We start from the raw sequence: 16,861 nt of genomic DNA on the forward strand, positions 1-16,861 counted from the left end.
TAAATACTAGGGATCATCCGATGAGATACAAATATGTGTGGTCTATTAATTTTTATAAATATGTAAAAAATAAATACATAGATAAGAAAATTAATTAAAAAAATAAATTAATAAGGGCACAATTGTATTTTTAGGTAAGACGGGGACCAAACGCACAACAAAAATAAACAGTAGGGACCATTTAAGTTAAAAAAATAAGTTAGCGACCAAAACCACAAATTCCCCCAAACCATAGGGACCATTCATGTAATTTAATTTTTACTTTTCGTTTTGTTCATATTTGGGTAATTATTTTTTTTGTACACATCTAAGTAACAAACTTGTTGAAAACGTTCATATCTAGGATTTAACCTGCTATAGCAGGTCATAATGATCATATGTGAACACTTCCAAAAAGTTTGTTACCTACATATGTACAAAAAAAAGATAGCTACCCAGATGTGAACGTACCGAAAAGTTAATTACCTTGATAAGTCATATTCCCAAACATTTATTATTCTCTCATCTTTTTTCAAACTTTGTCATATTTGATCCCTACATTTGGTAACATTTTATTTTATACCCCACTTATATTTAAATGTTAGATTTTTTATTAGGTAATCAAGTGACTTAATAAACATAAATCGATTTAATAAAACATAAAATAAGATTATGTCTTGTATGAACATAAAATAAGATTGTGTATTTTGATTTTTTAAAACTATAACAATTCTAGCATAAAATTAAATACAAAGAAGTTTTTAAGTATCCACATGCTAAAAGTTAGCTTTGATACCATGTTAGTTAGGTATATAATATGTGATATACTACTATCACTATAAAAATATAGACTTCAACGTAACATATATAGAAGCGGATTAGTATAGGACACTAATAGTTTATCGAAAAATATAAATATAAATCATATATATAGAAAACTTTAACGTTATCTTAAACAAGATTTGAATCATTTAAACGAACCCCAAATTACATATAGCATATACATACATGCATGTATAGACAATCACCAAAAACCCATTAAAACATGCATATACATACATTCTTCGTAGAAGCCAACACTTAATGGTCGTTATTGTCGATTTATTTACTCCTCCGAACCTATTTATGACTGCAGTTTTCAATATTATCAAAGACCGGGAACATTTCCTCATGGTCATGTATGATTTCATGAGCAAGAGTTGCTGCAGTCTGTCGACAACATGTGAGTGGTGCATTATCTGGTTGCACTACAGTCATGCCAAGTTGTAACGAATCATGGGATACAACATTGGACAAGTTTGTCGCATGTTGCTTTTGATGACACTGTTTACAAAAGGCAAGTAGAGTGAGTACATCATGCAGCTCCTCCTCTGCTTGTCTTATTTGGTACTGAAGTTCGTGGATTGCAGTGAGACAACCGTAAACTGGGAACTGGTCTCGCATGTTAGCTTCATAGATTATGGACCGCATGGCTTGGGTTTTATGGTGTGGTTCGATTTGTTCGAGGATTTTTAAGATGTTCTTTACACCAAAAAGCTTGTGTGCGTTTTTAAAGACCAGTGGGTGTTCGGGTCGGAAGTGTGGTGCAAGGGTGCAGTCAGGGGTGCACCGCTTGCGTTGGTATTTGCAGGCGGCACATGCTTGGGTGGTCGCACCCTTGAGGGTCATTTTGGTTCGGTTTGTTGAGTGAAAGTGGTTAGCAAAAATTTTGTGAACGGTTGATGTTTGGTGATAATAAGATGCATGGAACTTAAATAGGACTATAGGAGTACCACAATGTTGAAATTTGGTTAAATATATTATTTATGAAAATTTTATGTAGAACTTTTTATTTAATACATAATGTACAATAATATAATATGATGACAGAAAAAAAATAATTCTTTTACTCAGTAATAAATAGGTTAGTACTATGTAGTCACAAAATAATACGACAAATTGCATATTTTTTTTTCTTTTTGCTTTCAACTAAATTTATTTTTGGAAAGTTTTGTGAAGATGAATGTTTAGTTGTTTATGTTATAAGTTTTTAATTAAATTTTAAACTATGTTAAGTAAATAAGTGACACGCTTATTAAAAGTTAGGTGTCAGGTTTTTATAACATAGATACTTAAAAGGGAAAATGACTTAAAAGTCCAATGAAGTTTTCAAACCATTCAAAAAACCTCAATCATGTTTTGTCTGTTCAAGAAAATCCAACGAACTTAACCTTTTATCTAAAAAGTCCAACAAAGTTTCAAACCATTCAGAAAATTTCAATTTTGTTTTGTTTAAGTTCGTTGGGTTTTTTTTTAACAGTCAAAACATGATTGGAGTTCTTTAAACGTTTTGGAAACTTCGTTGGTCTAACAAGTCATTTTTCCGATACGGTAATAAGTCACGTCATCTGTTTCTCTTATTTGACTTTCGAGAAAGTGTAACTTAGTTGGGCTTTTTAGATAAAATGTTAAGTTTGTTGGGTTTTTTTGAACAAACAAAACATGATTGGGGTTTTTTAAACGGTTTGAAAACTTTGTTGGGCTTTTAAGTCATTTTCGCATACTTAAATAATGATTTTGCAATATGGTATATAAATAAAAACCAAGTACATAGCTTTAATTTATATTTTGTCCATAAATCATAAACCATCCAGATTAAGTATAAATTATGTTTGTAAAAACTAATTAGTTTTTTAGCTACTTCTGGAAACCAGATAAAAATATATAAAAACGTTGATTTATATGACTATATCTTTTTTAGATAGATGTTTTGTGAAATAAGAAACGAGCTAGTTGATTATATAAAGACGTTGATCTATTTAATTAATTAGGTGGAAACAAATCAGAACTATTTTATGACATGAATTATCTTATTGAATATTAAATGGTAAGTATATTTTCAGTTGATTTATATTATAAAAGTTGTATAATATAAATAAGAGTATATAGATAAATTGCATACACATGTACATATGAGGGCGTATAATCTAAGTACAAGGGGAGTGAAATCTCATACAATGACCTTATTCATTTTTATCCTCACCTAACACTCAGGCCACAGGTGTCAGGCGATGCTATGACATGGTGATAATGGTCATTTAACATCAACCCCATATGAGCTTTACAACTGATGAAAGCTTGAAATGGATACCAAGTTACAACTTACATGTCCACTCTTGTTTAATTCTTCCCCTTTTACAATATATACAACCCAAAATAATTAAAACATATGGTAACAATATATCTATGAATAAATAAAAATGTTATGGTACTATATATTTTCAGTTATATATATATTATTATATTTAAATGAAATTTTATAAAATATATAATTAATTATTTTGGAACAATAATATAAGGTGAAAAGGATTTTGGTATGAAAAATGCTTTGTTTCCAAACAAGCAAAACGTTTTTAACAAAATTGAAACAGAAATATAGAGAGGGATTGTGTGATCTAAACAGTTGAATTATGCCAGTCTTGAACAGAAGCTAATTTTGACATAAATAATATGAGAAAAACATTAAGTTAGTAATTATAGTTTTTGTTTTGCCATTAAATAACCTTTATTTTACTTTTTTTACACAAAAAAACAATTAATTTCGCAATAAACCACTGACAAAGTTCACTATTCGCTGCCGAATTGGTTTTTGGTAGGTCCCAACAAAAAAAAATATTGAAAAACAAAAAATCCAATATTAAGGAAGTTTCTTTCGTATGCTGTAAATTGCTTTTCATATCCTATAAAAATGTTCATATGTTAATAAAAATCATTATGTTCAAAAAAAAATATTGATGTACTTTTGTTAGGGATCTTCATAAACCGCTCTCTCCTCTAAATGAGACATCTCAGTTATGCATAAATAAAGTTTTATTTTGAGGCATACATTTATTACCCATCTACCAAGAAAGTTTACAAAAAAAAAAATAAGAGCTTTGGTATCATGCTCGATACAGATATATATCATAAAACCAACATGTTGATTCGAGATCTTGCGATCAAACCTCTTGAGTAAAAAAAATCTCGATAAAATATGTTAATTATTGTCAAAAAAAAAAATCGGAACTATACAGATGCCTTTTGACGCATATGATTAAAAAAAGTGCATATTTCTTTACATTTTACCTTTTCATCATTTTTTATTTTAATTGTCATTTCCTATCTACATTGTTAACTCTACGGTAGAATACTTTCTACTCGGCTTTTGATTACGGCATGTTTTAAACTAATGTGGAAGCCCACAACTAAGCTTCAAAGGGAATTATTAAGAAGAAAAAAATAGAAAACAGTAAATATCTCATGGCCCATTGTAAAAATATATGCTATATTAAGTCTTTATAGTATGACAAATCATATAGCTAGTGTTGTGCCATTTAGAGGTTTGTATAGGGGTGTTTGGTTTGGTTATTGTTCAAAAACCGAACCACAATTAAGTAAAGAAGATCATTGAAATCAGTGCCGTCTTCTCGGGTCAAAATTAAGGGAAGATAATTACTGAAGCTGGCTGGCTTGAAATTGAAAGAAAGGTCGCTTCAAGAAGCTATGCCGGATCCTTTCCCTAACTTTTTTTTACTTCTTTAAAAGGGGAATGAAGACCTTCCTTAGAAGTTGTCGCTCGATCGAAAGGATATAATACATGAACTTGTACGCAACACTTGTACGGAGGTGCATGCATAAAGGTTTGGAACTTTTTTATTATCTGAATCTTAAGAACTGGACCCTACCCTATTCTCGAACCCTCTGCCGAGCTCCACCCTAATGATTATAATTGGTTAATATATTTCAATAACCATTTGGTAGCGATTAATATTGGTTTTGGATAACGGTTTTAATCGTTTAATCTCAACAAAACCTATATATATATATATATATATATATATATATATATATATATATATATATATATATATATATATATATATATATATATATAGAGAGAGAGAGAGAAAAAAGAGACAGAGAGAGATTACTTATATATAATTCCAAATAATTTCTTTTTAAATTTTTAATCCTTAATATAATTACATACAAGATACTTCATACATCACATATTTATTATCTATTTTTGACTTTTTAAATATTTATTTATCAATTTTGATCTGAAATATTTTTATTTCTGTTATAAATTACTTGATTAAATTTATAACAATGAAAAAACATTTAAAACACAATTCATTCATATATTTTACATCAAATATTATATATCAAAAACAAAAATATTTATAATCAAAATTAAAAAATGAAAACTTTAAAAATAAATAAGGAACAATAAATATAGAATGAGGAATGAGTACTTAATGTTGTATTATATTAAAAATATTTATTAATAATATTGGTTCGGTTCGGATAAAAACCATAACCAAACAATATCCATATGTATTTGGTTAATCAAAATTATAAACCACACCATATCTTTTACTAATGGTTCGGTTATATCATGTTCGGTTTTTCAATTAAAATGCTCACCCCACTGTGATTTGCCATTTTTTCTAAGCCATAATAGCTAAACTTTTTTTTTCTTTTTTTTCTCAATTAATATAATGTTAACATTATCATTTTAGAGATAAATAACATTTCATACTTTACATGTAGAGACATTAATTGGATAAAAGCATGGTGACTTGGTAACATTCACACTCATGTCATAGAAATAGAATAGATTTGGTATTCAGTAATAACAGAAATTGTTAAATTGGATAAAAGCTAGACTCAAGTTAAAACTATGATGTTACTACTCTAAAGAGTAGTGTAGATACACCCACCAAATAAAATAAACAATCGACTTGATCAAAATAAATTAAATATTGGATCGACTTGTAGTCACTACTACAAAAACATAACATTAATAGATAAAAGCCCATTTTCCAGTTTTGGGGGTTGTTGATTTATAGGGCAAATGTAATGTAATGTAATTATAACCCAAAAATACAAAGGTGATATACTCATATTTATCTAGAACTATAAGACTAATTTACCTCGAAACAAAAATTACCAACTCTAGGACAAAATTTCCTTATATATATATAATAATAATCATACACAGCTTCCGCAACTATATTATATATTATATATTATATATATATAAAAAAAAAAGAAACTAATTTACGGCTTCATAAAAGAGAACCTGAGGTTGCAAATGCCCTTTTTCACACATTGAAACCACATCCTCCCATCTTCCAATTACCTGTTACAAGCAACATCAATCACAAACCTTTTTCATTTCAACCAACATTTTGTACATAACAAACATGTTTGAAAGAAAGTCTCATTCCATAAAACGATTGTAAAACACATACATACATACCTTGACAGTTTTGTCATCATACATGACCCATCGCTGATGAACATGGCTGTATGCAAAACAATGATAATGCTGCCCATAATAGCATACCTTAAAAGAATAACAATAGTTAAATAATTCTTTATAAAAAAATATATATATTTTTTTAATTATAATTTATAAAAAGAGTACCACTGAAACAAGGATGCGCCTGTTGTTTGGGTCAAGGCCACGATAAAGAACACTTAAATCAATTTCTGTGGATAAGGCTGCCAATGTCGCCTTTATATCTTCAACACTTTCACAAGTATTCTGCCATCCAAGTACTACAAAAACAAAATAAAACTGTTTAACAAAATTCATAAAAACAAATTTCAAGAATAATAAATAAACAAATAAAAAAACCTGTTGTGAAAATGTGAGGCGGAGTAGAAAGAATATGATGAATGTAGTTAAGCTTCCCACAGCCACCATCCTCAGGATCACAACCTAATTGATGATTCATTTCAACAAGATTCAACAGCTCATCCAAACAGCTCTCTGGACACATAACCTAAATAAAACAATATCAATATATAAATTAATTTTATGCATGAAAAAGTAATTAAAGGTTAGGGTTAGGTATATACTATACTATATAATATAATAATATACCTTCATGGTGCGAAGGGAATTGGCATTGATTTGATGGAAGAAAGAGGTGTATTTCAAACGTCTTGTTTCCAACCCACAATTATAACAATTCATTCTTTCAAAAATATCCATTCCAAAAAGCGAATGAGCTGTACACCTTCCTTTATTTTCACACTCCCATTTCCCCATTCCCATTCCACTGTTTTCCTTTTCCTCAATATCAGAAATAACACTAGATCGAGAACCAGATGATATGAATGATTTGTGTAAACAATCAAATATCACTCCCAATACTTCAGAAGCATCATTCATTTGTGCCTGACAAATCACATTATCAAATAATCTTATAACTTATTTAATAATAACACTTGACTGAATATACAAAACAAATATATATATATATATATAAGCTACATTTAGTAAATCGTTTACCTCTTGAAAAAAACTACTGTGTGGATACAAGTTGCTGAGAGCGATTCTAAGAGCAGTAGGGGCAACAGCTTGGGATTTTGAGTCTGTAGAAGCTGTGTTTAAAGCTTTAAATATGTCATGTAATGCGCATGTCACACACGGATCGCCAACGTGGACATGTGCTGACGTGGACTTGCTCAAAAACTCCTCGCGGAAACGTCTCAGATGCCATAAAGACTGTGTAGAATTATAAAAGGAAAAATTAGAATTGATATGTGAGAAGAGATTTGTAGAAGTAAATCTTTTTTTTTTTATTATTATTATAAAATAAAATAACCTGTATAATAACATTTAAAAAGCAGTTGTATTCACCAACTTCATTCTTCAATCCTGTACCATATACATTGTCTTGAACAGCTTCAATAGATGTCACACACGAGTCTTCTTCCCCACCTTCATAGTGTGAGTGAAACACATCTGGAATATTTCACAAAAAAAAAATTAAAAAAGAAAATATGTTTATTATAGCGGATAAATAAATAAATACCAAGGCTTTGGCGGACGGCTATTGACAGGTCAGCTTGGAATCTTTTTTCATCAACATCTTCTGCTTTAGTGTTTCTAGAAGAATCTTCCACATGTCCATTTGTTTGATTCTTGAAAACATCAAAAACTTGTACTCTTGAGTTACTTTTATGTTGTTGTTCTGCAAGGTGTTTTTGTTTAGCTTCATCTTCAATTCTTCTTTGATATTCCAATGTTTCTTCAAGCTTCCTTTCTTCAGCTTCAAGCTCCATTTTTCTTCTCATAGCTTCATCTTCATGTTTATTCATATCAACACCATCTTCATCAACACTTTCACTGTCACAAGTGCTTGTAGCCTGCAAATACAACAATACTTTCTTTAAAAAATCTAAAAGAAAAAAGATTATAAAAAATCAATTCAAACCTTTGCATCCTTCATCTTTCTGTATTCCTTGTTCTTTCTTTTATTAATTTGCTTTGTCCCCTTTTTAGAATCTAAAGCAAGTTCAGCCAAGAAAGCTTCTCTAGCAGCATCTGACTTCTCTGTTGCATCTTTTTCTGCTAAATTCTCTATATGTGCCTAAACAAAACATGAAAAGAAAAAAAAAAAAAAAAAAAAACATTCATACTTAAATAAAGCATGTGTAAAAACAATAGGAATTTTGTCTACCAACCCTTAAATATGATTTTACAAGAGGCACAACTATGAGTCCAAAATCATGACCACATAAAGGACCTAACTTTGCTTCAAGCTGCTGCATTCCACTCACATTTCGCATGATTCTTGCATCGATTTTGCTAAGCTGCATTTCTGAGAAAGTGAGATGAAGTGGAAAGAAAAGGATTTTAATCTTTTTTTAATGTGAAAAACAAAGTCTTTTTTTATAAATGTAACTAACCTCAACAGACAGCTGTTCTTTTTGTTTCTGGATTGCAACTTCTATGCAAGAATCTAACTGATGGAGATAGTCATTCACCCTCCAATTATCTTCACCAGATTCCAAATCATATACATGAGAACTCATACTCATACTCACACTCACACTCACACTCAAACCACCATAAACATTCAAAGATTCTGCTTCTTTTAGAATATTAGTCAAGGCGTCTACTTCAAATCTGTTAACACAGTTGACTTCATTGTCATGGTCAACAAGCTCGTCTCTTCGTTTCCTCAATACAGACTCGTAACTTTGACAAACAAATTCTGTTGGATTCTCTCTTCTCTTGCCTTCTTGTAGGCAAAGATCTTCAACTAACTGTAATGATTCTTCATAGTTTATATGCTCTAACTTTCTATCACATAAGCTTTGCAAATGGGACAATTCCTTACTAAGCATCTGTACAATCTCTGTTCCTTGATTCACCTTCTCCTCTCTACCTCTTGTCCAGTGTGTCAACTGTTCGCGACTTGTGGGACCCGAAAATATCCAGGACAAAAAAGAATCGTCATCTTCATCATCATCATCATCATCATGTGATAACATGTTCTCATCCAACAAGAGAGTTGAACTGTCTTCATTGAAAACTATTCTTTCAGACATTCCAATCCCTTGTGTGACACTCTGCAAGTGTAACTCTTCCATGGCATTACCTTTCTCTGAATACCTACCTACCCCACATGAATTAGAAAGTTCTTGAAGAAATACAAGCACTTTTTTAAGCTCTATAGCTCCAAGGAAGCATATACAAATGGGTGATTGCTCCACATTGCAGTTAAGAAGCTGAGGGTGTAGCTCTTCAATTGCAAACTGTATAACTTTAGTAAGATGACTAGCTGCAAGGCATTTATGTTTGATAAGCAAATGGAATAAAGATTTTATTTTTTCAAGAAGCTTTGTTCGCTCAATGTCATTAGATGAAGGCCAACTGTTAGGGTTGAAATCTCCTTTGTGAACTTCATCTTCATCCCATTCTATTGGGACACAATCAAAATTTGGTTGCAATTCGATCATTCTGACTGAAGCATTCGAATCTAATGGTTTCCAAGGAAAGGTAAGAAGCATTTCTGACCATTCACTATCAACAATGGGAGGCAACACTGCCTGTAATTTTGGGGGTAAACTGTCCACATGGTCGTGTATAATGTGCTGTTTGTGTGATTCAGGATCTGAAAATTTCTCACTGCATCGACAACACATCCAAAATTTCCAATCATTATTACTCACACCAAAGGATAAAGCTTCAGAAATGATTTCATATGCCAACCCATCTTTTAAAGATCTAAAATGGGCCTTGATATTCGATATCTTTATCTTAAACAGATCTTTCTTCAAATCCACACTCATGGACTTCCAAAAAGGGAGAATAGATTCTTTTCTCTCAGCATTGGATGCATTCTTCCTCACCTTTCCGTTCTTCCTACGTTCAATTCGTTGACCAGGCCCTGAAGAAGGTTCTGAAGCTTTATCCCCTTCTGTTTGGGATAGGGATAACTCCTGTTTCTGCTGCAACAGCCTTGCTGCAGCCACTTTAACCTCAATCTCCTTCTTGCGTTCTTCATCTGTCTTACTTGCTTTCTTGATGTCATTTGGTCTTCTGGCTTGAACTACTCTTACATCCATGGGGTCATCGGGAGCCCTCCTGATAGGAATAATCCTGAATTTCTCCTCCCCATTCCCTAGATTCTTCATCCAACTTGAAATAGTACCAAGATTGGCCTTCTGAAGCAATGCACGAAGCTCATTCTGGACATGCCCGATCCTTGCATCTGCTGAGGAGATCTTCTGCTGGCTTTCATCCTGCAAGCTCTCCTTCCCAGGATCTATTGGATTCTTGATACATAAAGCACGCTCACACTCATGCACCGAGTCCTCGTAATCCTTTCCGTCGTTAGCTGTTTCATACAGCAGATTTGCATAAAAATGTGCAAACTCTGCGGAATTTGGTGATAGCATCACTGCCTTCTTAGCGGACTCGATTGCGTTTTTCAAATGCCGCTGCTTAGCATTGGGATCATCTATAATGGAAGCAACTTTAACACAGACAGTCCCTTGAACTCGATGAATCAACGCCAAGTAAGCCTTGTTCTCATGTTTCGCACACATCTCCTTCATCAGCCTCAGGGCTTTCGTATGGTTCCCACGTCGAAGCGCATTTAGAGCTTTCTCGCACTCGACTTTCACAGCAGAGTAACCATCTGATTCAATCGCTAACGAGACTTCGTTTTCTAGGTTCGGCTGTATCTCATGAACAATCGACGAATTCACACTCAATTTGTGTTCCGTAGTGAGTGAGCTAACATCACCATCACCATCGTGGTCATTACCGACGGAAAGCTGCAGCTGGTGAGGATTATCAGCAGGTGTCGCCGCCTTGGAGCGAGTAGCGACGTTTCGCTTCTTACGCCCCATGTGTGAATTGGAGTTTACTTGAAAGCAAAACCCACACCTAATTTCATATGCGTTGATACATTGAAATATTGAGATTTATAGACAGAGATAGAAGAAAAATGATGCTTACTGATATATGGAGACAAAGAGAGAGAAATGGTGATGGTATGAGTTCGAATCCCCAGGTTACAGAAAGCGGTGGTGGGTGGTGGCGTCCCACCGCAGCGATCGGCGATGTTGTGTATGAAGGTCTATCAAAAGAGGGCTTTTTTTTTTTATCTCTCGGTGGTTTTCAAATGTGGCTTTTGACATTGAACCTTTTTCTTGATTCGAATATGCGATATTTAGCCTCGCCCCTTTTACAATTTTCAATTTTCATGTAAGAAATGTAAAAACAATTTATTTTTATTTGTAATAATAAAAGACGAGATTTTGTAATACCAACCTTAAACATATATTTAATATTAATTAACGATAAATATTATTATAATTAAATATAATACATGTATGGAATATTATCATAATTAAATGTGAAATGCATTAATAATCTATGTAATTTGAATTTAATTATTATAATATTTTTCATAATTAATACTTTTTATATGTGTCCTTAAAGCACATATTAGAAAATCTCATAAAATATTAATATTGGTAGATTATACTTTTCATGAAATGATTGTATTATCTTTTTCTATTTCTATTTCATATATTTTTAAGTTTGTTGATTATTTTTAATTATAAAAAGACAAAACTTCAAAAATGGTCCATGTGGTTTTCGAAAATATCAAGTTTAGTCTCCAAGTTCAAAAAACCTCACAGATGGTCCCTATGGTTTCAAAAAATTTAACATTTGGTCCTTTTCGCTAACTCCGTTAGCTTTTGGCCGTTAAGTAAAGGGTAATTCTATCATTTCACTTCCACATGGACCATTTATGAAGTTTTACCTTATTTTAAAAAAAAAGAAAAAAATAATAATTATTTAATATTAAAGGGTCCCACCCTTCTCTCTCTCTCTCTCTCTCTCTCTCTCTCTCTCTCTCTCTCTCTCTCTCTCTCTCTCTCTCTGCCGGACGAAAAATGCCCCGAAAATATCAAGTTGTAATTGGTCTGCAAGTTCTTGAATATCTGACGATTCACTCTTAAACGAACGCTTTGGATTTGAGTCGCTATCTCCATATCCAGCTCTATCGAATTTTACAAGATAAATCCCCAATTCATCCATTAGTTTCTGAAATTTACGACATCTGGGTATCAATTTCGATACAAAAATTGTTAAAAAGACACACATATCTACATTCTACACACACAATATTGAAAACGAAAAGGGGTTGATCAGTATGTACTTGGGTAGCCATGAAGTTCATCTCTTTGTTGCTAGCGAATCCATGAACAATAACGACTTTGTAAGTCGATTCATTCTTCGGGACTCCTCGTTCTTTGTAAGCTAAGTATCTTCCATCACTAAGTTTGATTCTACCTGATGAAGAAGACGATGACTTTTCATTTTTCGGACCAATTGAATCGATAATATCTGATGAAGTAGGTGAATCACACTCTGAAGTTACTAGTCTTGTTGGTTGATCTGATATTCGCAAACAACTCATTCCTAAACACCCCATCATCAACCCCACAACTCTCTTCAACACCATTTATGAAAAAGATCGAAGCTTTATAATATCCACATCATCATATGTCTATATCCATTCCAATAAAGAATTCAAAAGCGTAAATTACAAGACTTCTAATAGTTGTGTGCCATGATCTGCTTCACCGTTCTATTCCCTCCCGTATTGCTTCCAATCGAACCATAAAAAGAAAGGAGAACGCCGGTGACAGCCTTCTGTCGGCGTCCCTATTTGCTATCTGCAGAGAAATCCCACGAAAACCCCCACCCCTTGTCATGTGTTGCTCTTGCTTCTTCTTCCTCGATCAGATGAGGATCGAAGGCCTTTCCCTTCACTGCCACTATCGCTGGTAACGACCTTCCGCCTCTGCGTCCCCTCCTTGTAATTTCCCAACCATCACAAAACCCCACTCCACTACCGGTGCCACCCAATCTGCTGCTCAATTTGTTTTTCTTTTCCCCCCGATCTGAAGATGAGTACTCTCACTGTTTCTATCACTTTGGCCAGATCAACCCCTCATCTTTAATAAAGGAGCAAAACAATATTTACGTTTGTTCAATGGTGTAATTGTAGAGAGAGAGAGAGAGAGAGAGAGAAAAGAGAGCGAGAGAGAGAGGCGGGACCCCTTGCATATTAAATATTAAATATTTATTTATTTATTTAAAAAAAAGTATTTGAAAACCTCATAAATGGTCCTTGTGTAGTGAAATGACAAAAATATCCCTGACTTAACGGTTAAATGGTAACGGAGTTAGCCGGAAGGACCAAATGTTAAAAGTTTTGAAACCACAAGGACCATCTGTGAGGTTTTTTGAACTTAATGACTAAACTTGATATTTTTGAAAAGCACATGGACCATTTTTGAAGTTTTTACTTATAGAAATATTAATTAAATTAGATAAAACTTCTAAAATGATCCATGTGGTTTCCGAAAATCTGAAGTTTAGTCTCTAATTTATAAAAACCTCACAGATGGTCCCTGTGGTTTCAAAAAATGTGACAAATAGTCATTTTCGTTAACTCCGTTAGTTTTTTGTCGTTAAGTGAATGACAATTCTGTCATTTCACTGCCATAGGGACCATTTATGAACATTTGTGTAAAGTCCCAGATTCTAAGATCCAAATCAGTAATCAAATAGAATTGCAATCAATCAAAGTGTAAAAAGAGTAGAAGAAGAATTAACCCAAGCATACAGACATTTATATAATATAAACGTCAAGTACACCTTGGAAAACATGCACATACGTCACTCAGTGACTGACACAGACACAACTATTTATTTCACCCCAGCATCACACTAGTGTACAGCCGCACACGGTGTACGGCCGTACACATCCTCACAATAGTTACAAACACCATGACTGTAACAACCCGGATTCCCAGGTATTATTCATTCTTATATTTTTGGTATTTTGTGAGGAGACTGTCAAACTCGCCGAGTAGGATCACGATTTGGTCAAGGATTCGCGTCTGGACTCGACGAGTCCACGCTGTTTAATGAAACCCTAATTCTCCGGGTTTGGAGCTTATTTAAGGGCACTTATAGCCTCCCATTGCGGCTACCAGTCCCTTGAGAGAACCCTAGGAGAGCTAATTCGTTTTGGGAGAGAGTAAATGACTTTTGGGCCTTTATATTCTTTGTTTAGCAAGAGGAAGGTGGCAATATCAAGGAGGAGGTGAGATTTCAGCAGATCCAGAGTCCAGAGGCTTCCTTTTGAGGTAAGGGTTCGAATCTCTTTCAGTTATAGGGTTGATCTTTAGAGTTAGGGTTTTATAACCCCTTTGGAGAGTGATTATGTGAAGCAAATGGTCCCCCTTCGAGTTTGTGCCTTGGATCTGGACTCAAAGAGGTCCAGATACCTTAACCATTGGAGCTTTTTGGGTTATTATGGAGTCATTGGACCTAGGTGGTTATTTTGGGACCAAATCTCCTTTAGATGCCTTGTGGGGGTTATACAAGCATCAAGCTTCGAACTTTACGTGACATTCATGCTTGGGAAGGCCAGATTTATGGTTTGGGAAAGCAGATATGACCTTAGAAGGTCAATAAAGTTTGTGCATGGCATGAACTCGCCGAGTTGTTCTTGGGACTCGGTGAGTAGGGTTGGGGTTTCACGTAAAGTGTTCAGCTAGTGGACTCGCCGGGTTGGGGGATAACCCAGTGAGTCAGGAAGAGTCAGTATGGGGTTGAGTCAAGCCGGAACTCGCCGAGTTGTTCTTGAGACTCGGCGAGTTGAGTCGTGGTTGCCCTGCGATTCATGCCTGGTGGAACTCGTCGAGTTAGGGAAGTACTCGACGTGCCAAGAGAGGGTCCGAAGGAGTCAGTGAAAGCGTATAGACTCGCCGATTCGCTTTGATGCACTCGCCGAGTCCAGTCAAAGTTGACCGTTGACCATAGTTGACCAATGTTGACTTGATAGGGTTAGTCAACCTTAGTTGTAAAAGTGTTAATTAGAGATATATTGTATTATAGGAAGATTATAGTGCAGGGGATCGAGCACGAGTGATTCCAAGGATTTGCGAGTTATCAAGATACACAAGGTGAGTCTTCTTACTATACTTTACCTTGAGTATGTAACTAGAGTTATGTGATACAGTGCTTGTATTCTATATATGTGTTATGTGTTGTGCTGCATTATTCTATGTGATTTATGCTGCGCATGTTTACAGAGTCAGAACCTGAGGGTTCACAGGAGTTTGGGTGCACAGACCCACAGAGTTATAGCCTCGAGTGGCTAATATGTGTTATATGTGGTATTTTGGGGAACTCACTAAGCTTTGTGCTTACAGTGTTTGGTGTTATTTGTTTCAGGTACTAGTGACGACCGTGGGAAGGCGCCGGCTTGATCAGTACACACACTTGGAATTTTATGTTATGAGATCTTGGGATTTTTGTATGACATGAATTGTATTTCAAACATGGGTGTTTTTCCGAATATTATATGAATTATTTTTTTATAAAAATGCGAAAAATTGTTTGAAATTTACGGTGTTACAAGTTGGTATCAGAGCCTTGGTTTGAGGGATTCGGGTACACCTTCGGAAGTATTTGAACTCAAACTGAGGATTTGGAAAATATTTTCAAAAGAGAATCAAATTTTCTAAAAGAAGTAAAAGATTTTTAGAGAAACTCAAAGTAGAAACGTGTGTACGATCAGTCAGCGCCCGAACGGTGATTTCCCAAAATACCCTTATATTATATGTTTATGAGATTGATATGATGTATTCTTTTGCTAGAGTAGGCTAGGTATTCCTATTAGGACTAGAGTGCCCTGATTTGTGATGCCTTAAGCCTAGGGTGAGGTGAGCTGCTATGAGATGCTTGAGAGTGAATAGGTAGCAGCGAGGAGCTTATGAGAGATCTGTTAGAGAGTGATAGAGTACATGGAAATTGGGATCCCGAGAGGAGGATTTGGGGTGTATACTGAAACGGTGTGGACAGTAGTATTGGGCCGGTACTACTGAAAGCACCAGGGCGGTGTACAGTTCAAGTAAGAACCTTCGGTATGCCAAGGATCAAGGAGGGAAGAGTTGTCGAGTGTGAGTATGCTCGAATGGATTCTAATTTATCGTATGTTGTATTTCAGAGGTAGATCATGGTGAGGACACGTCTTATGCCAAAGAGCAGTGGGGCTAGTGATGAGGAGATCCTCCGGATCATCGATGAGGAGGTGGCTGCAGCCATCAGGGCAGAGATACCAGAGATATTCGGGTCTATTAAGACCACGCTAATTGAGACTTTCGACGAGCGTTATGTTGCTCTTTCTGAGGCTAATGTTGCGGCGGCCACTGCAGCTGTTGCTGCTGCGAGGCCACAGGGTGGTGATGCGTTGCTATTCCGGGAGTTCAGCAACACGAAACCGCTAGAGTTTGATGGGACCCAGGACCTGGTGGCGGCTATGAGGTGGATTTCAGACATAAAGGGGTGATTCTTCACTTGCTCATCTCCTGAGCATTTGAGAGTTCGGTTCGCGCTGAACCAGCTTCGCTTGGGAGCGAAGGACTGGTGGAAGTTTGTGACAGCGCACTTTTCGCCTGCTGAGCTTGCGGCAGTCACCTGGGAGAGGTTCACTGCCATGTTCCGAGATGAGTACGT

The 16,861-nt window shown here is 34.8% G+C and overlaps 1 protein-coding gene across 2 annotated transcripts; it reads right to left on the reverse strand.

The window, feature by feature from the left end:
• Window positions 1–5,806: 5,806 nt before the first annotated feature.
• On the reverse strand, window positions 5,807–11,450 carry LOC145045553 (uncharacterized). 2 transcript variants are annotated; one of them, XM_078993874.1, is made up of 12 exons: window positions 11,270–11,450; window positions 8,707–11,197; window positions 8,482–8,610; window positions 8,232–8,387; window positions 7,830–8,163; window positions 7,620–7,759; window positions 7,304–7,519; window positions 6,893–7,189; window positions 6,644–6,791; window positions 6,431–6,564; window positions 6,263–6,349; window positions 5,807–6,142 (listed from the first exon to the last, which is right to left on the reverse strand). In XM_078993874.1, exons 2-12 carry the CDS (start codon window positions 11,158–11,160, stop codon window positions 6,056–6,058), a joined length of 4,182 nt encoding a protein of 1,393 aa, XP_078850000.1. In that variant the 5' UTR covers window positions 11,161–11,197; window positions 11,270–11,450; the 3' UTR covers window positions 5,807–6,055. The 2 variants fall into 2 exon arrangements, with proteins under 2 accessions (XP_078850000.1, XP_078850001.1); XM_078993875.1 differs by having other exon boundaries at window positions 8,707–11,177; window positions 11,270–11,389.
• Window positions 11,451–16,861: the final 5,411 nt, after the last annotated feature.

This window comes from Lactuca saligna, chromosome 5 (genome assembly GCF_052625555.1).
Source record: "Lactuca saligna cultivar CGN05327 chromosome 5, ASM5262555v1, whole genome shotgun sequence".
NCBI lineage: Eukaryota > Viridiplantae > Streptophyta > Magnoliopsida > Asterales > Asteraceae > Lactuca > Lactuca saligna.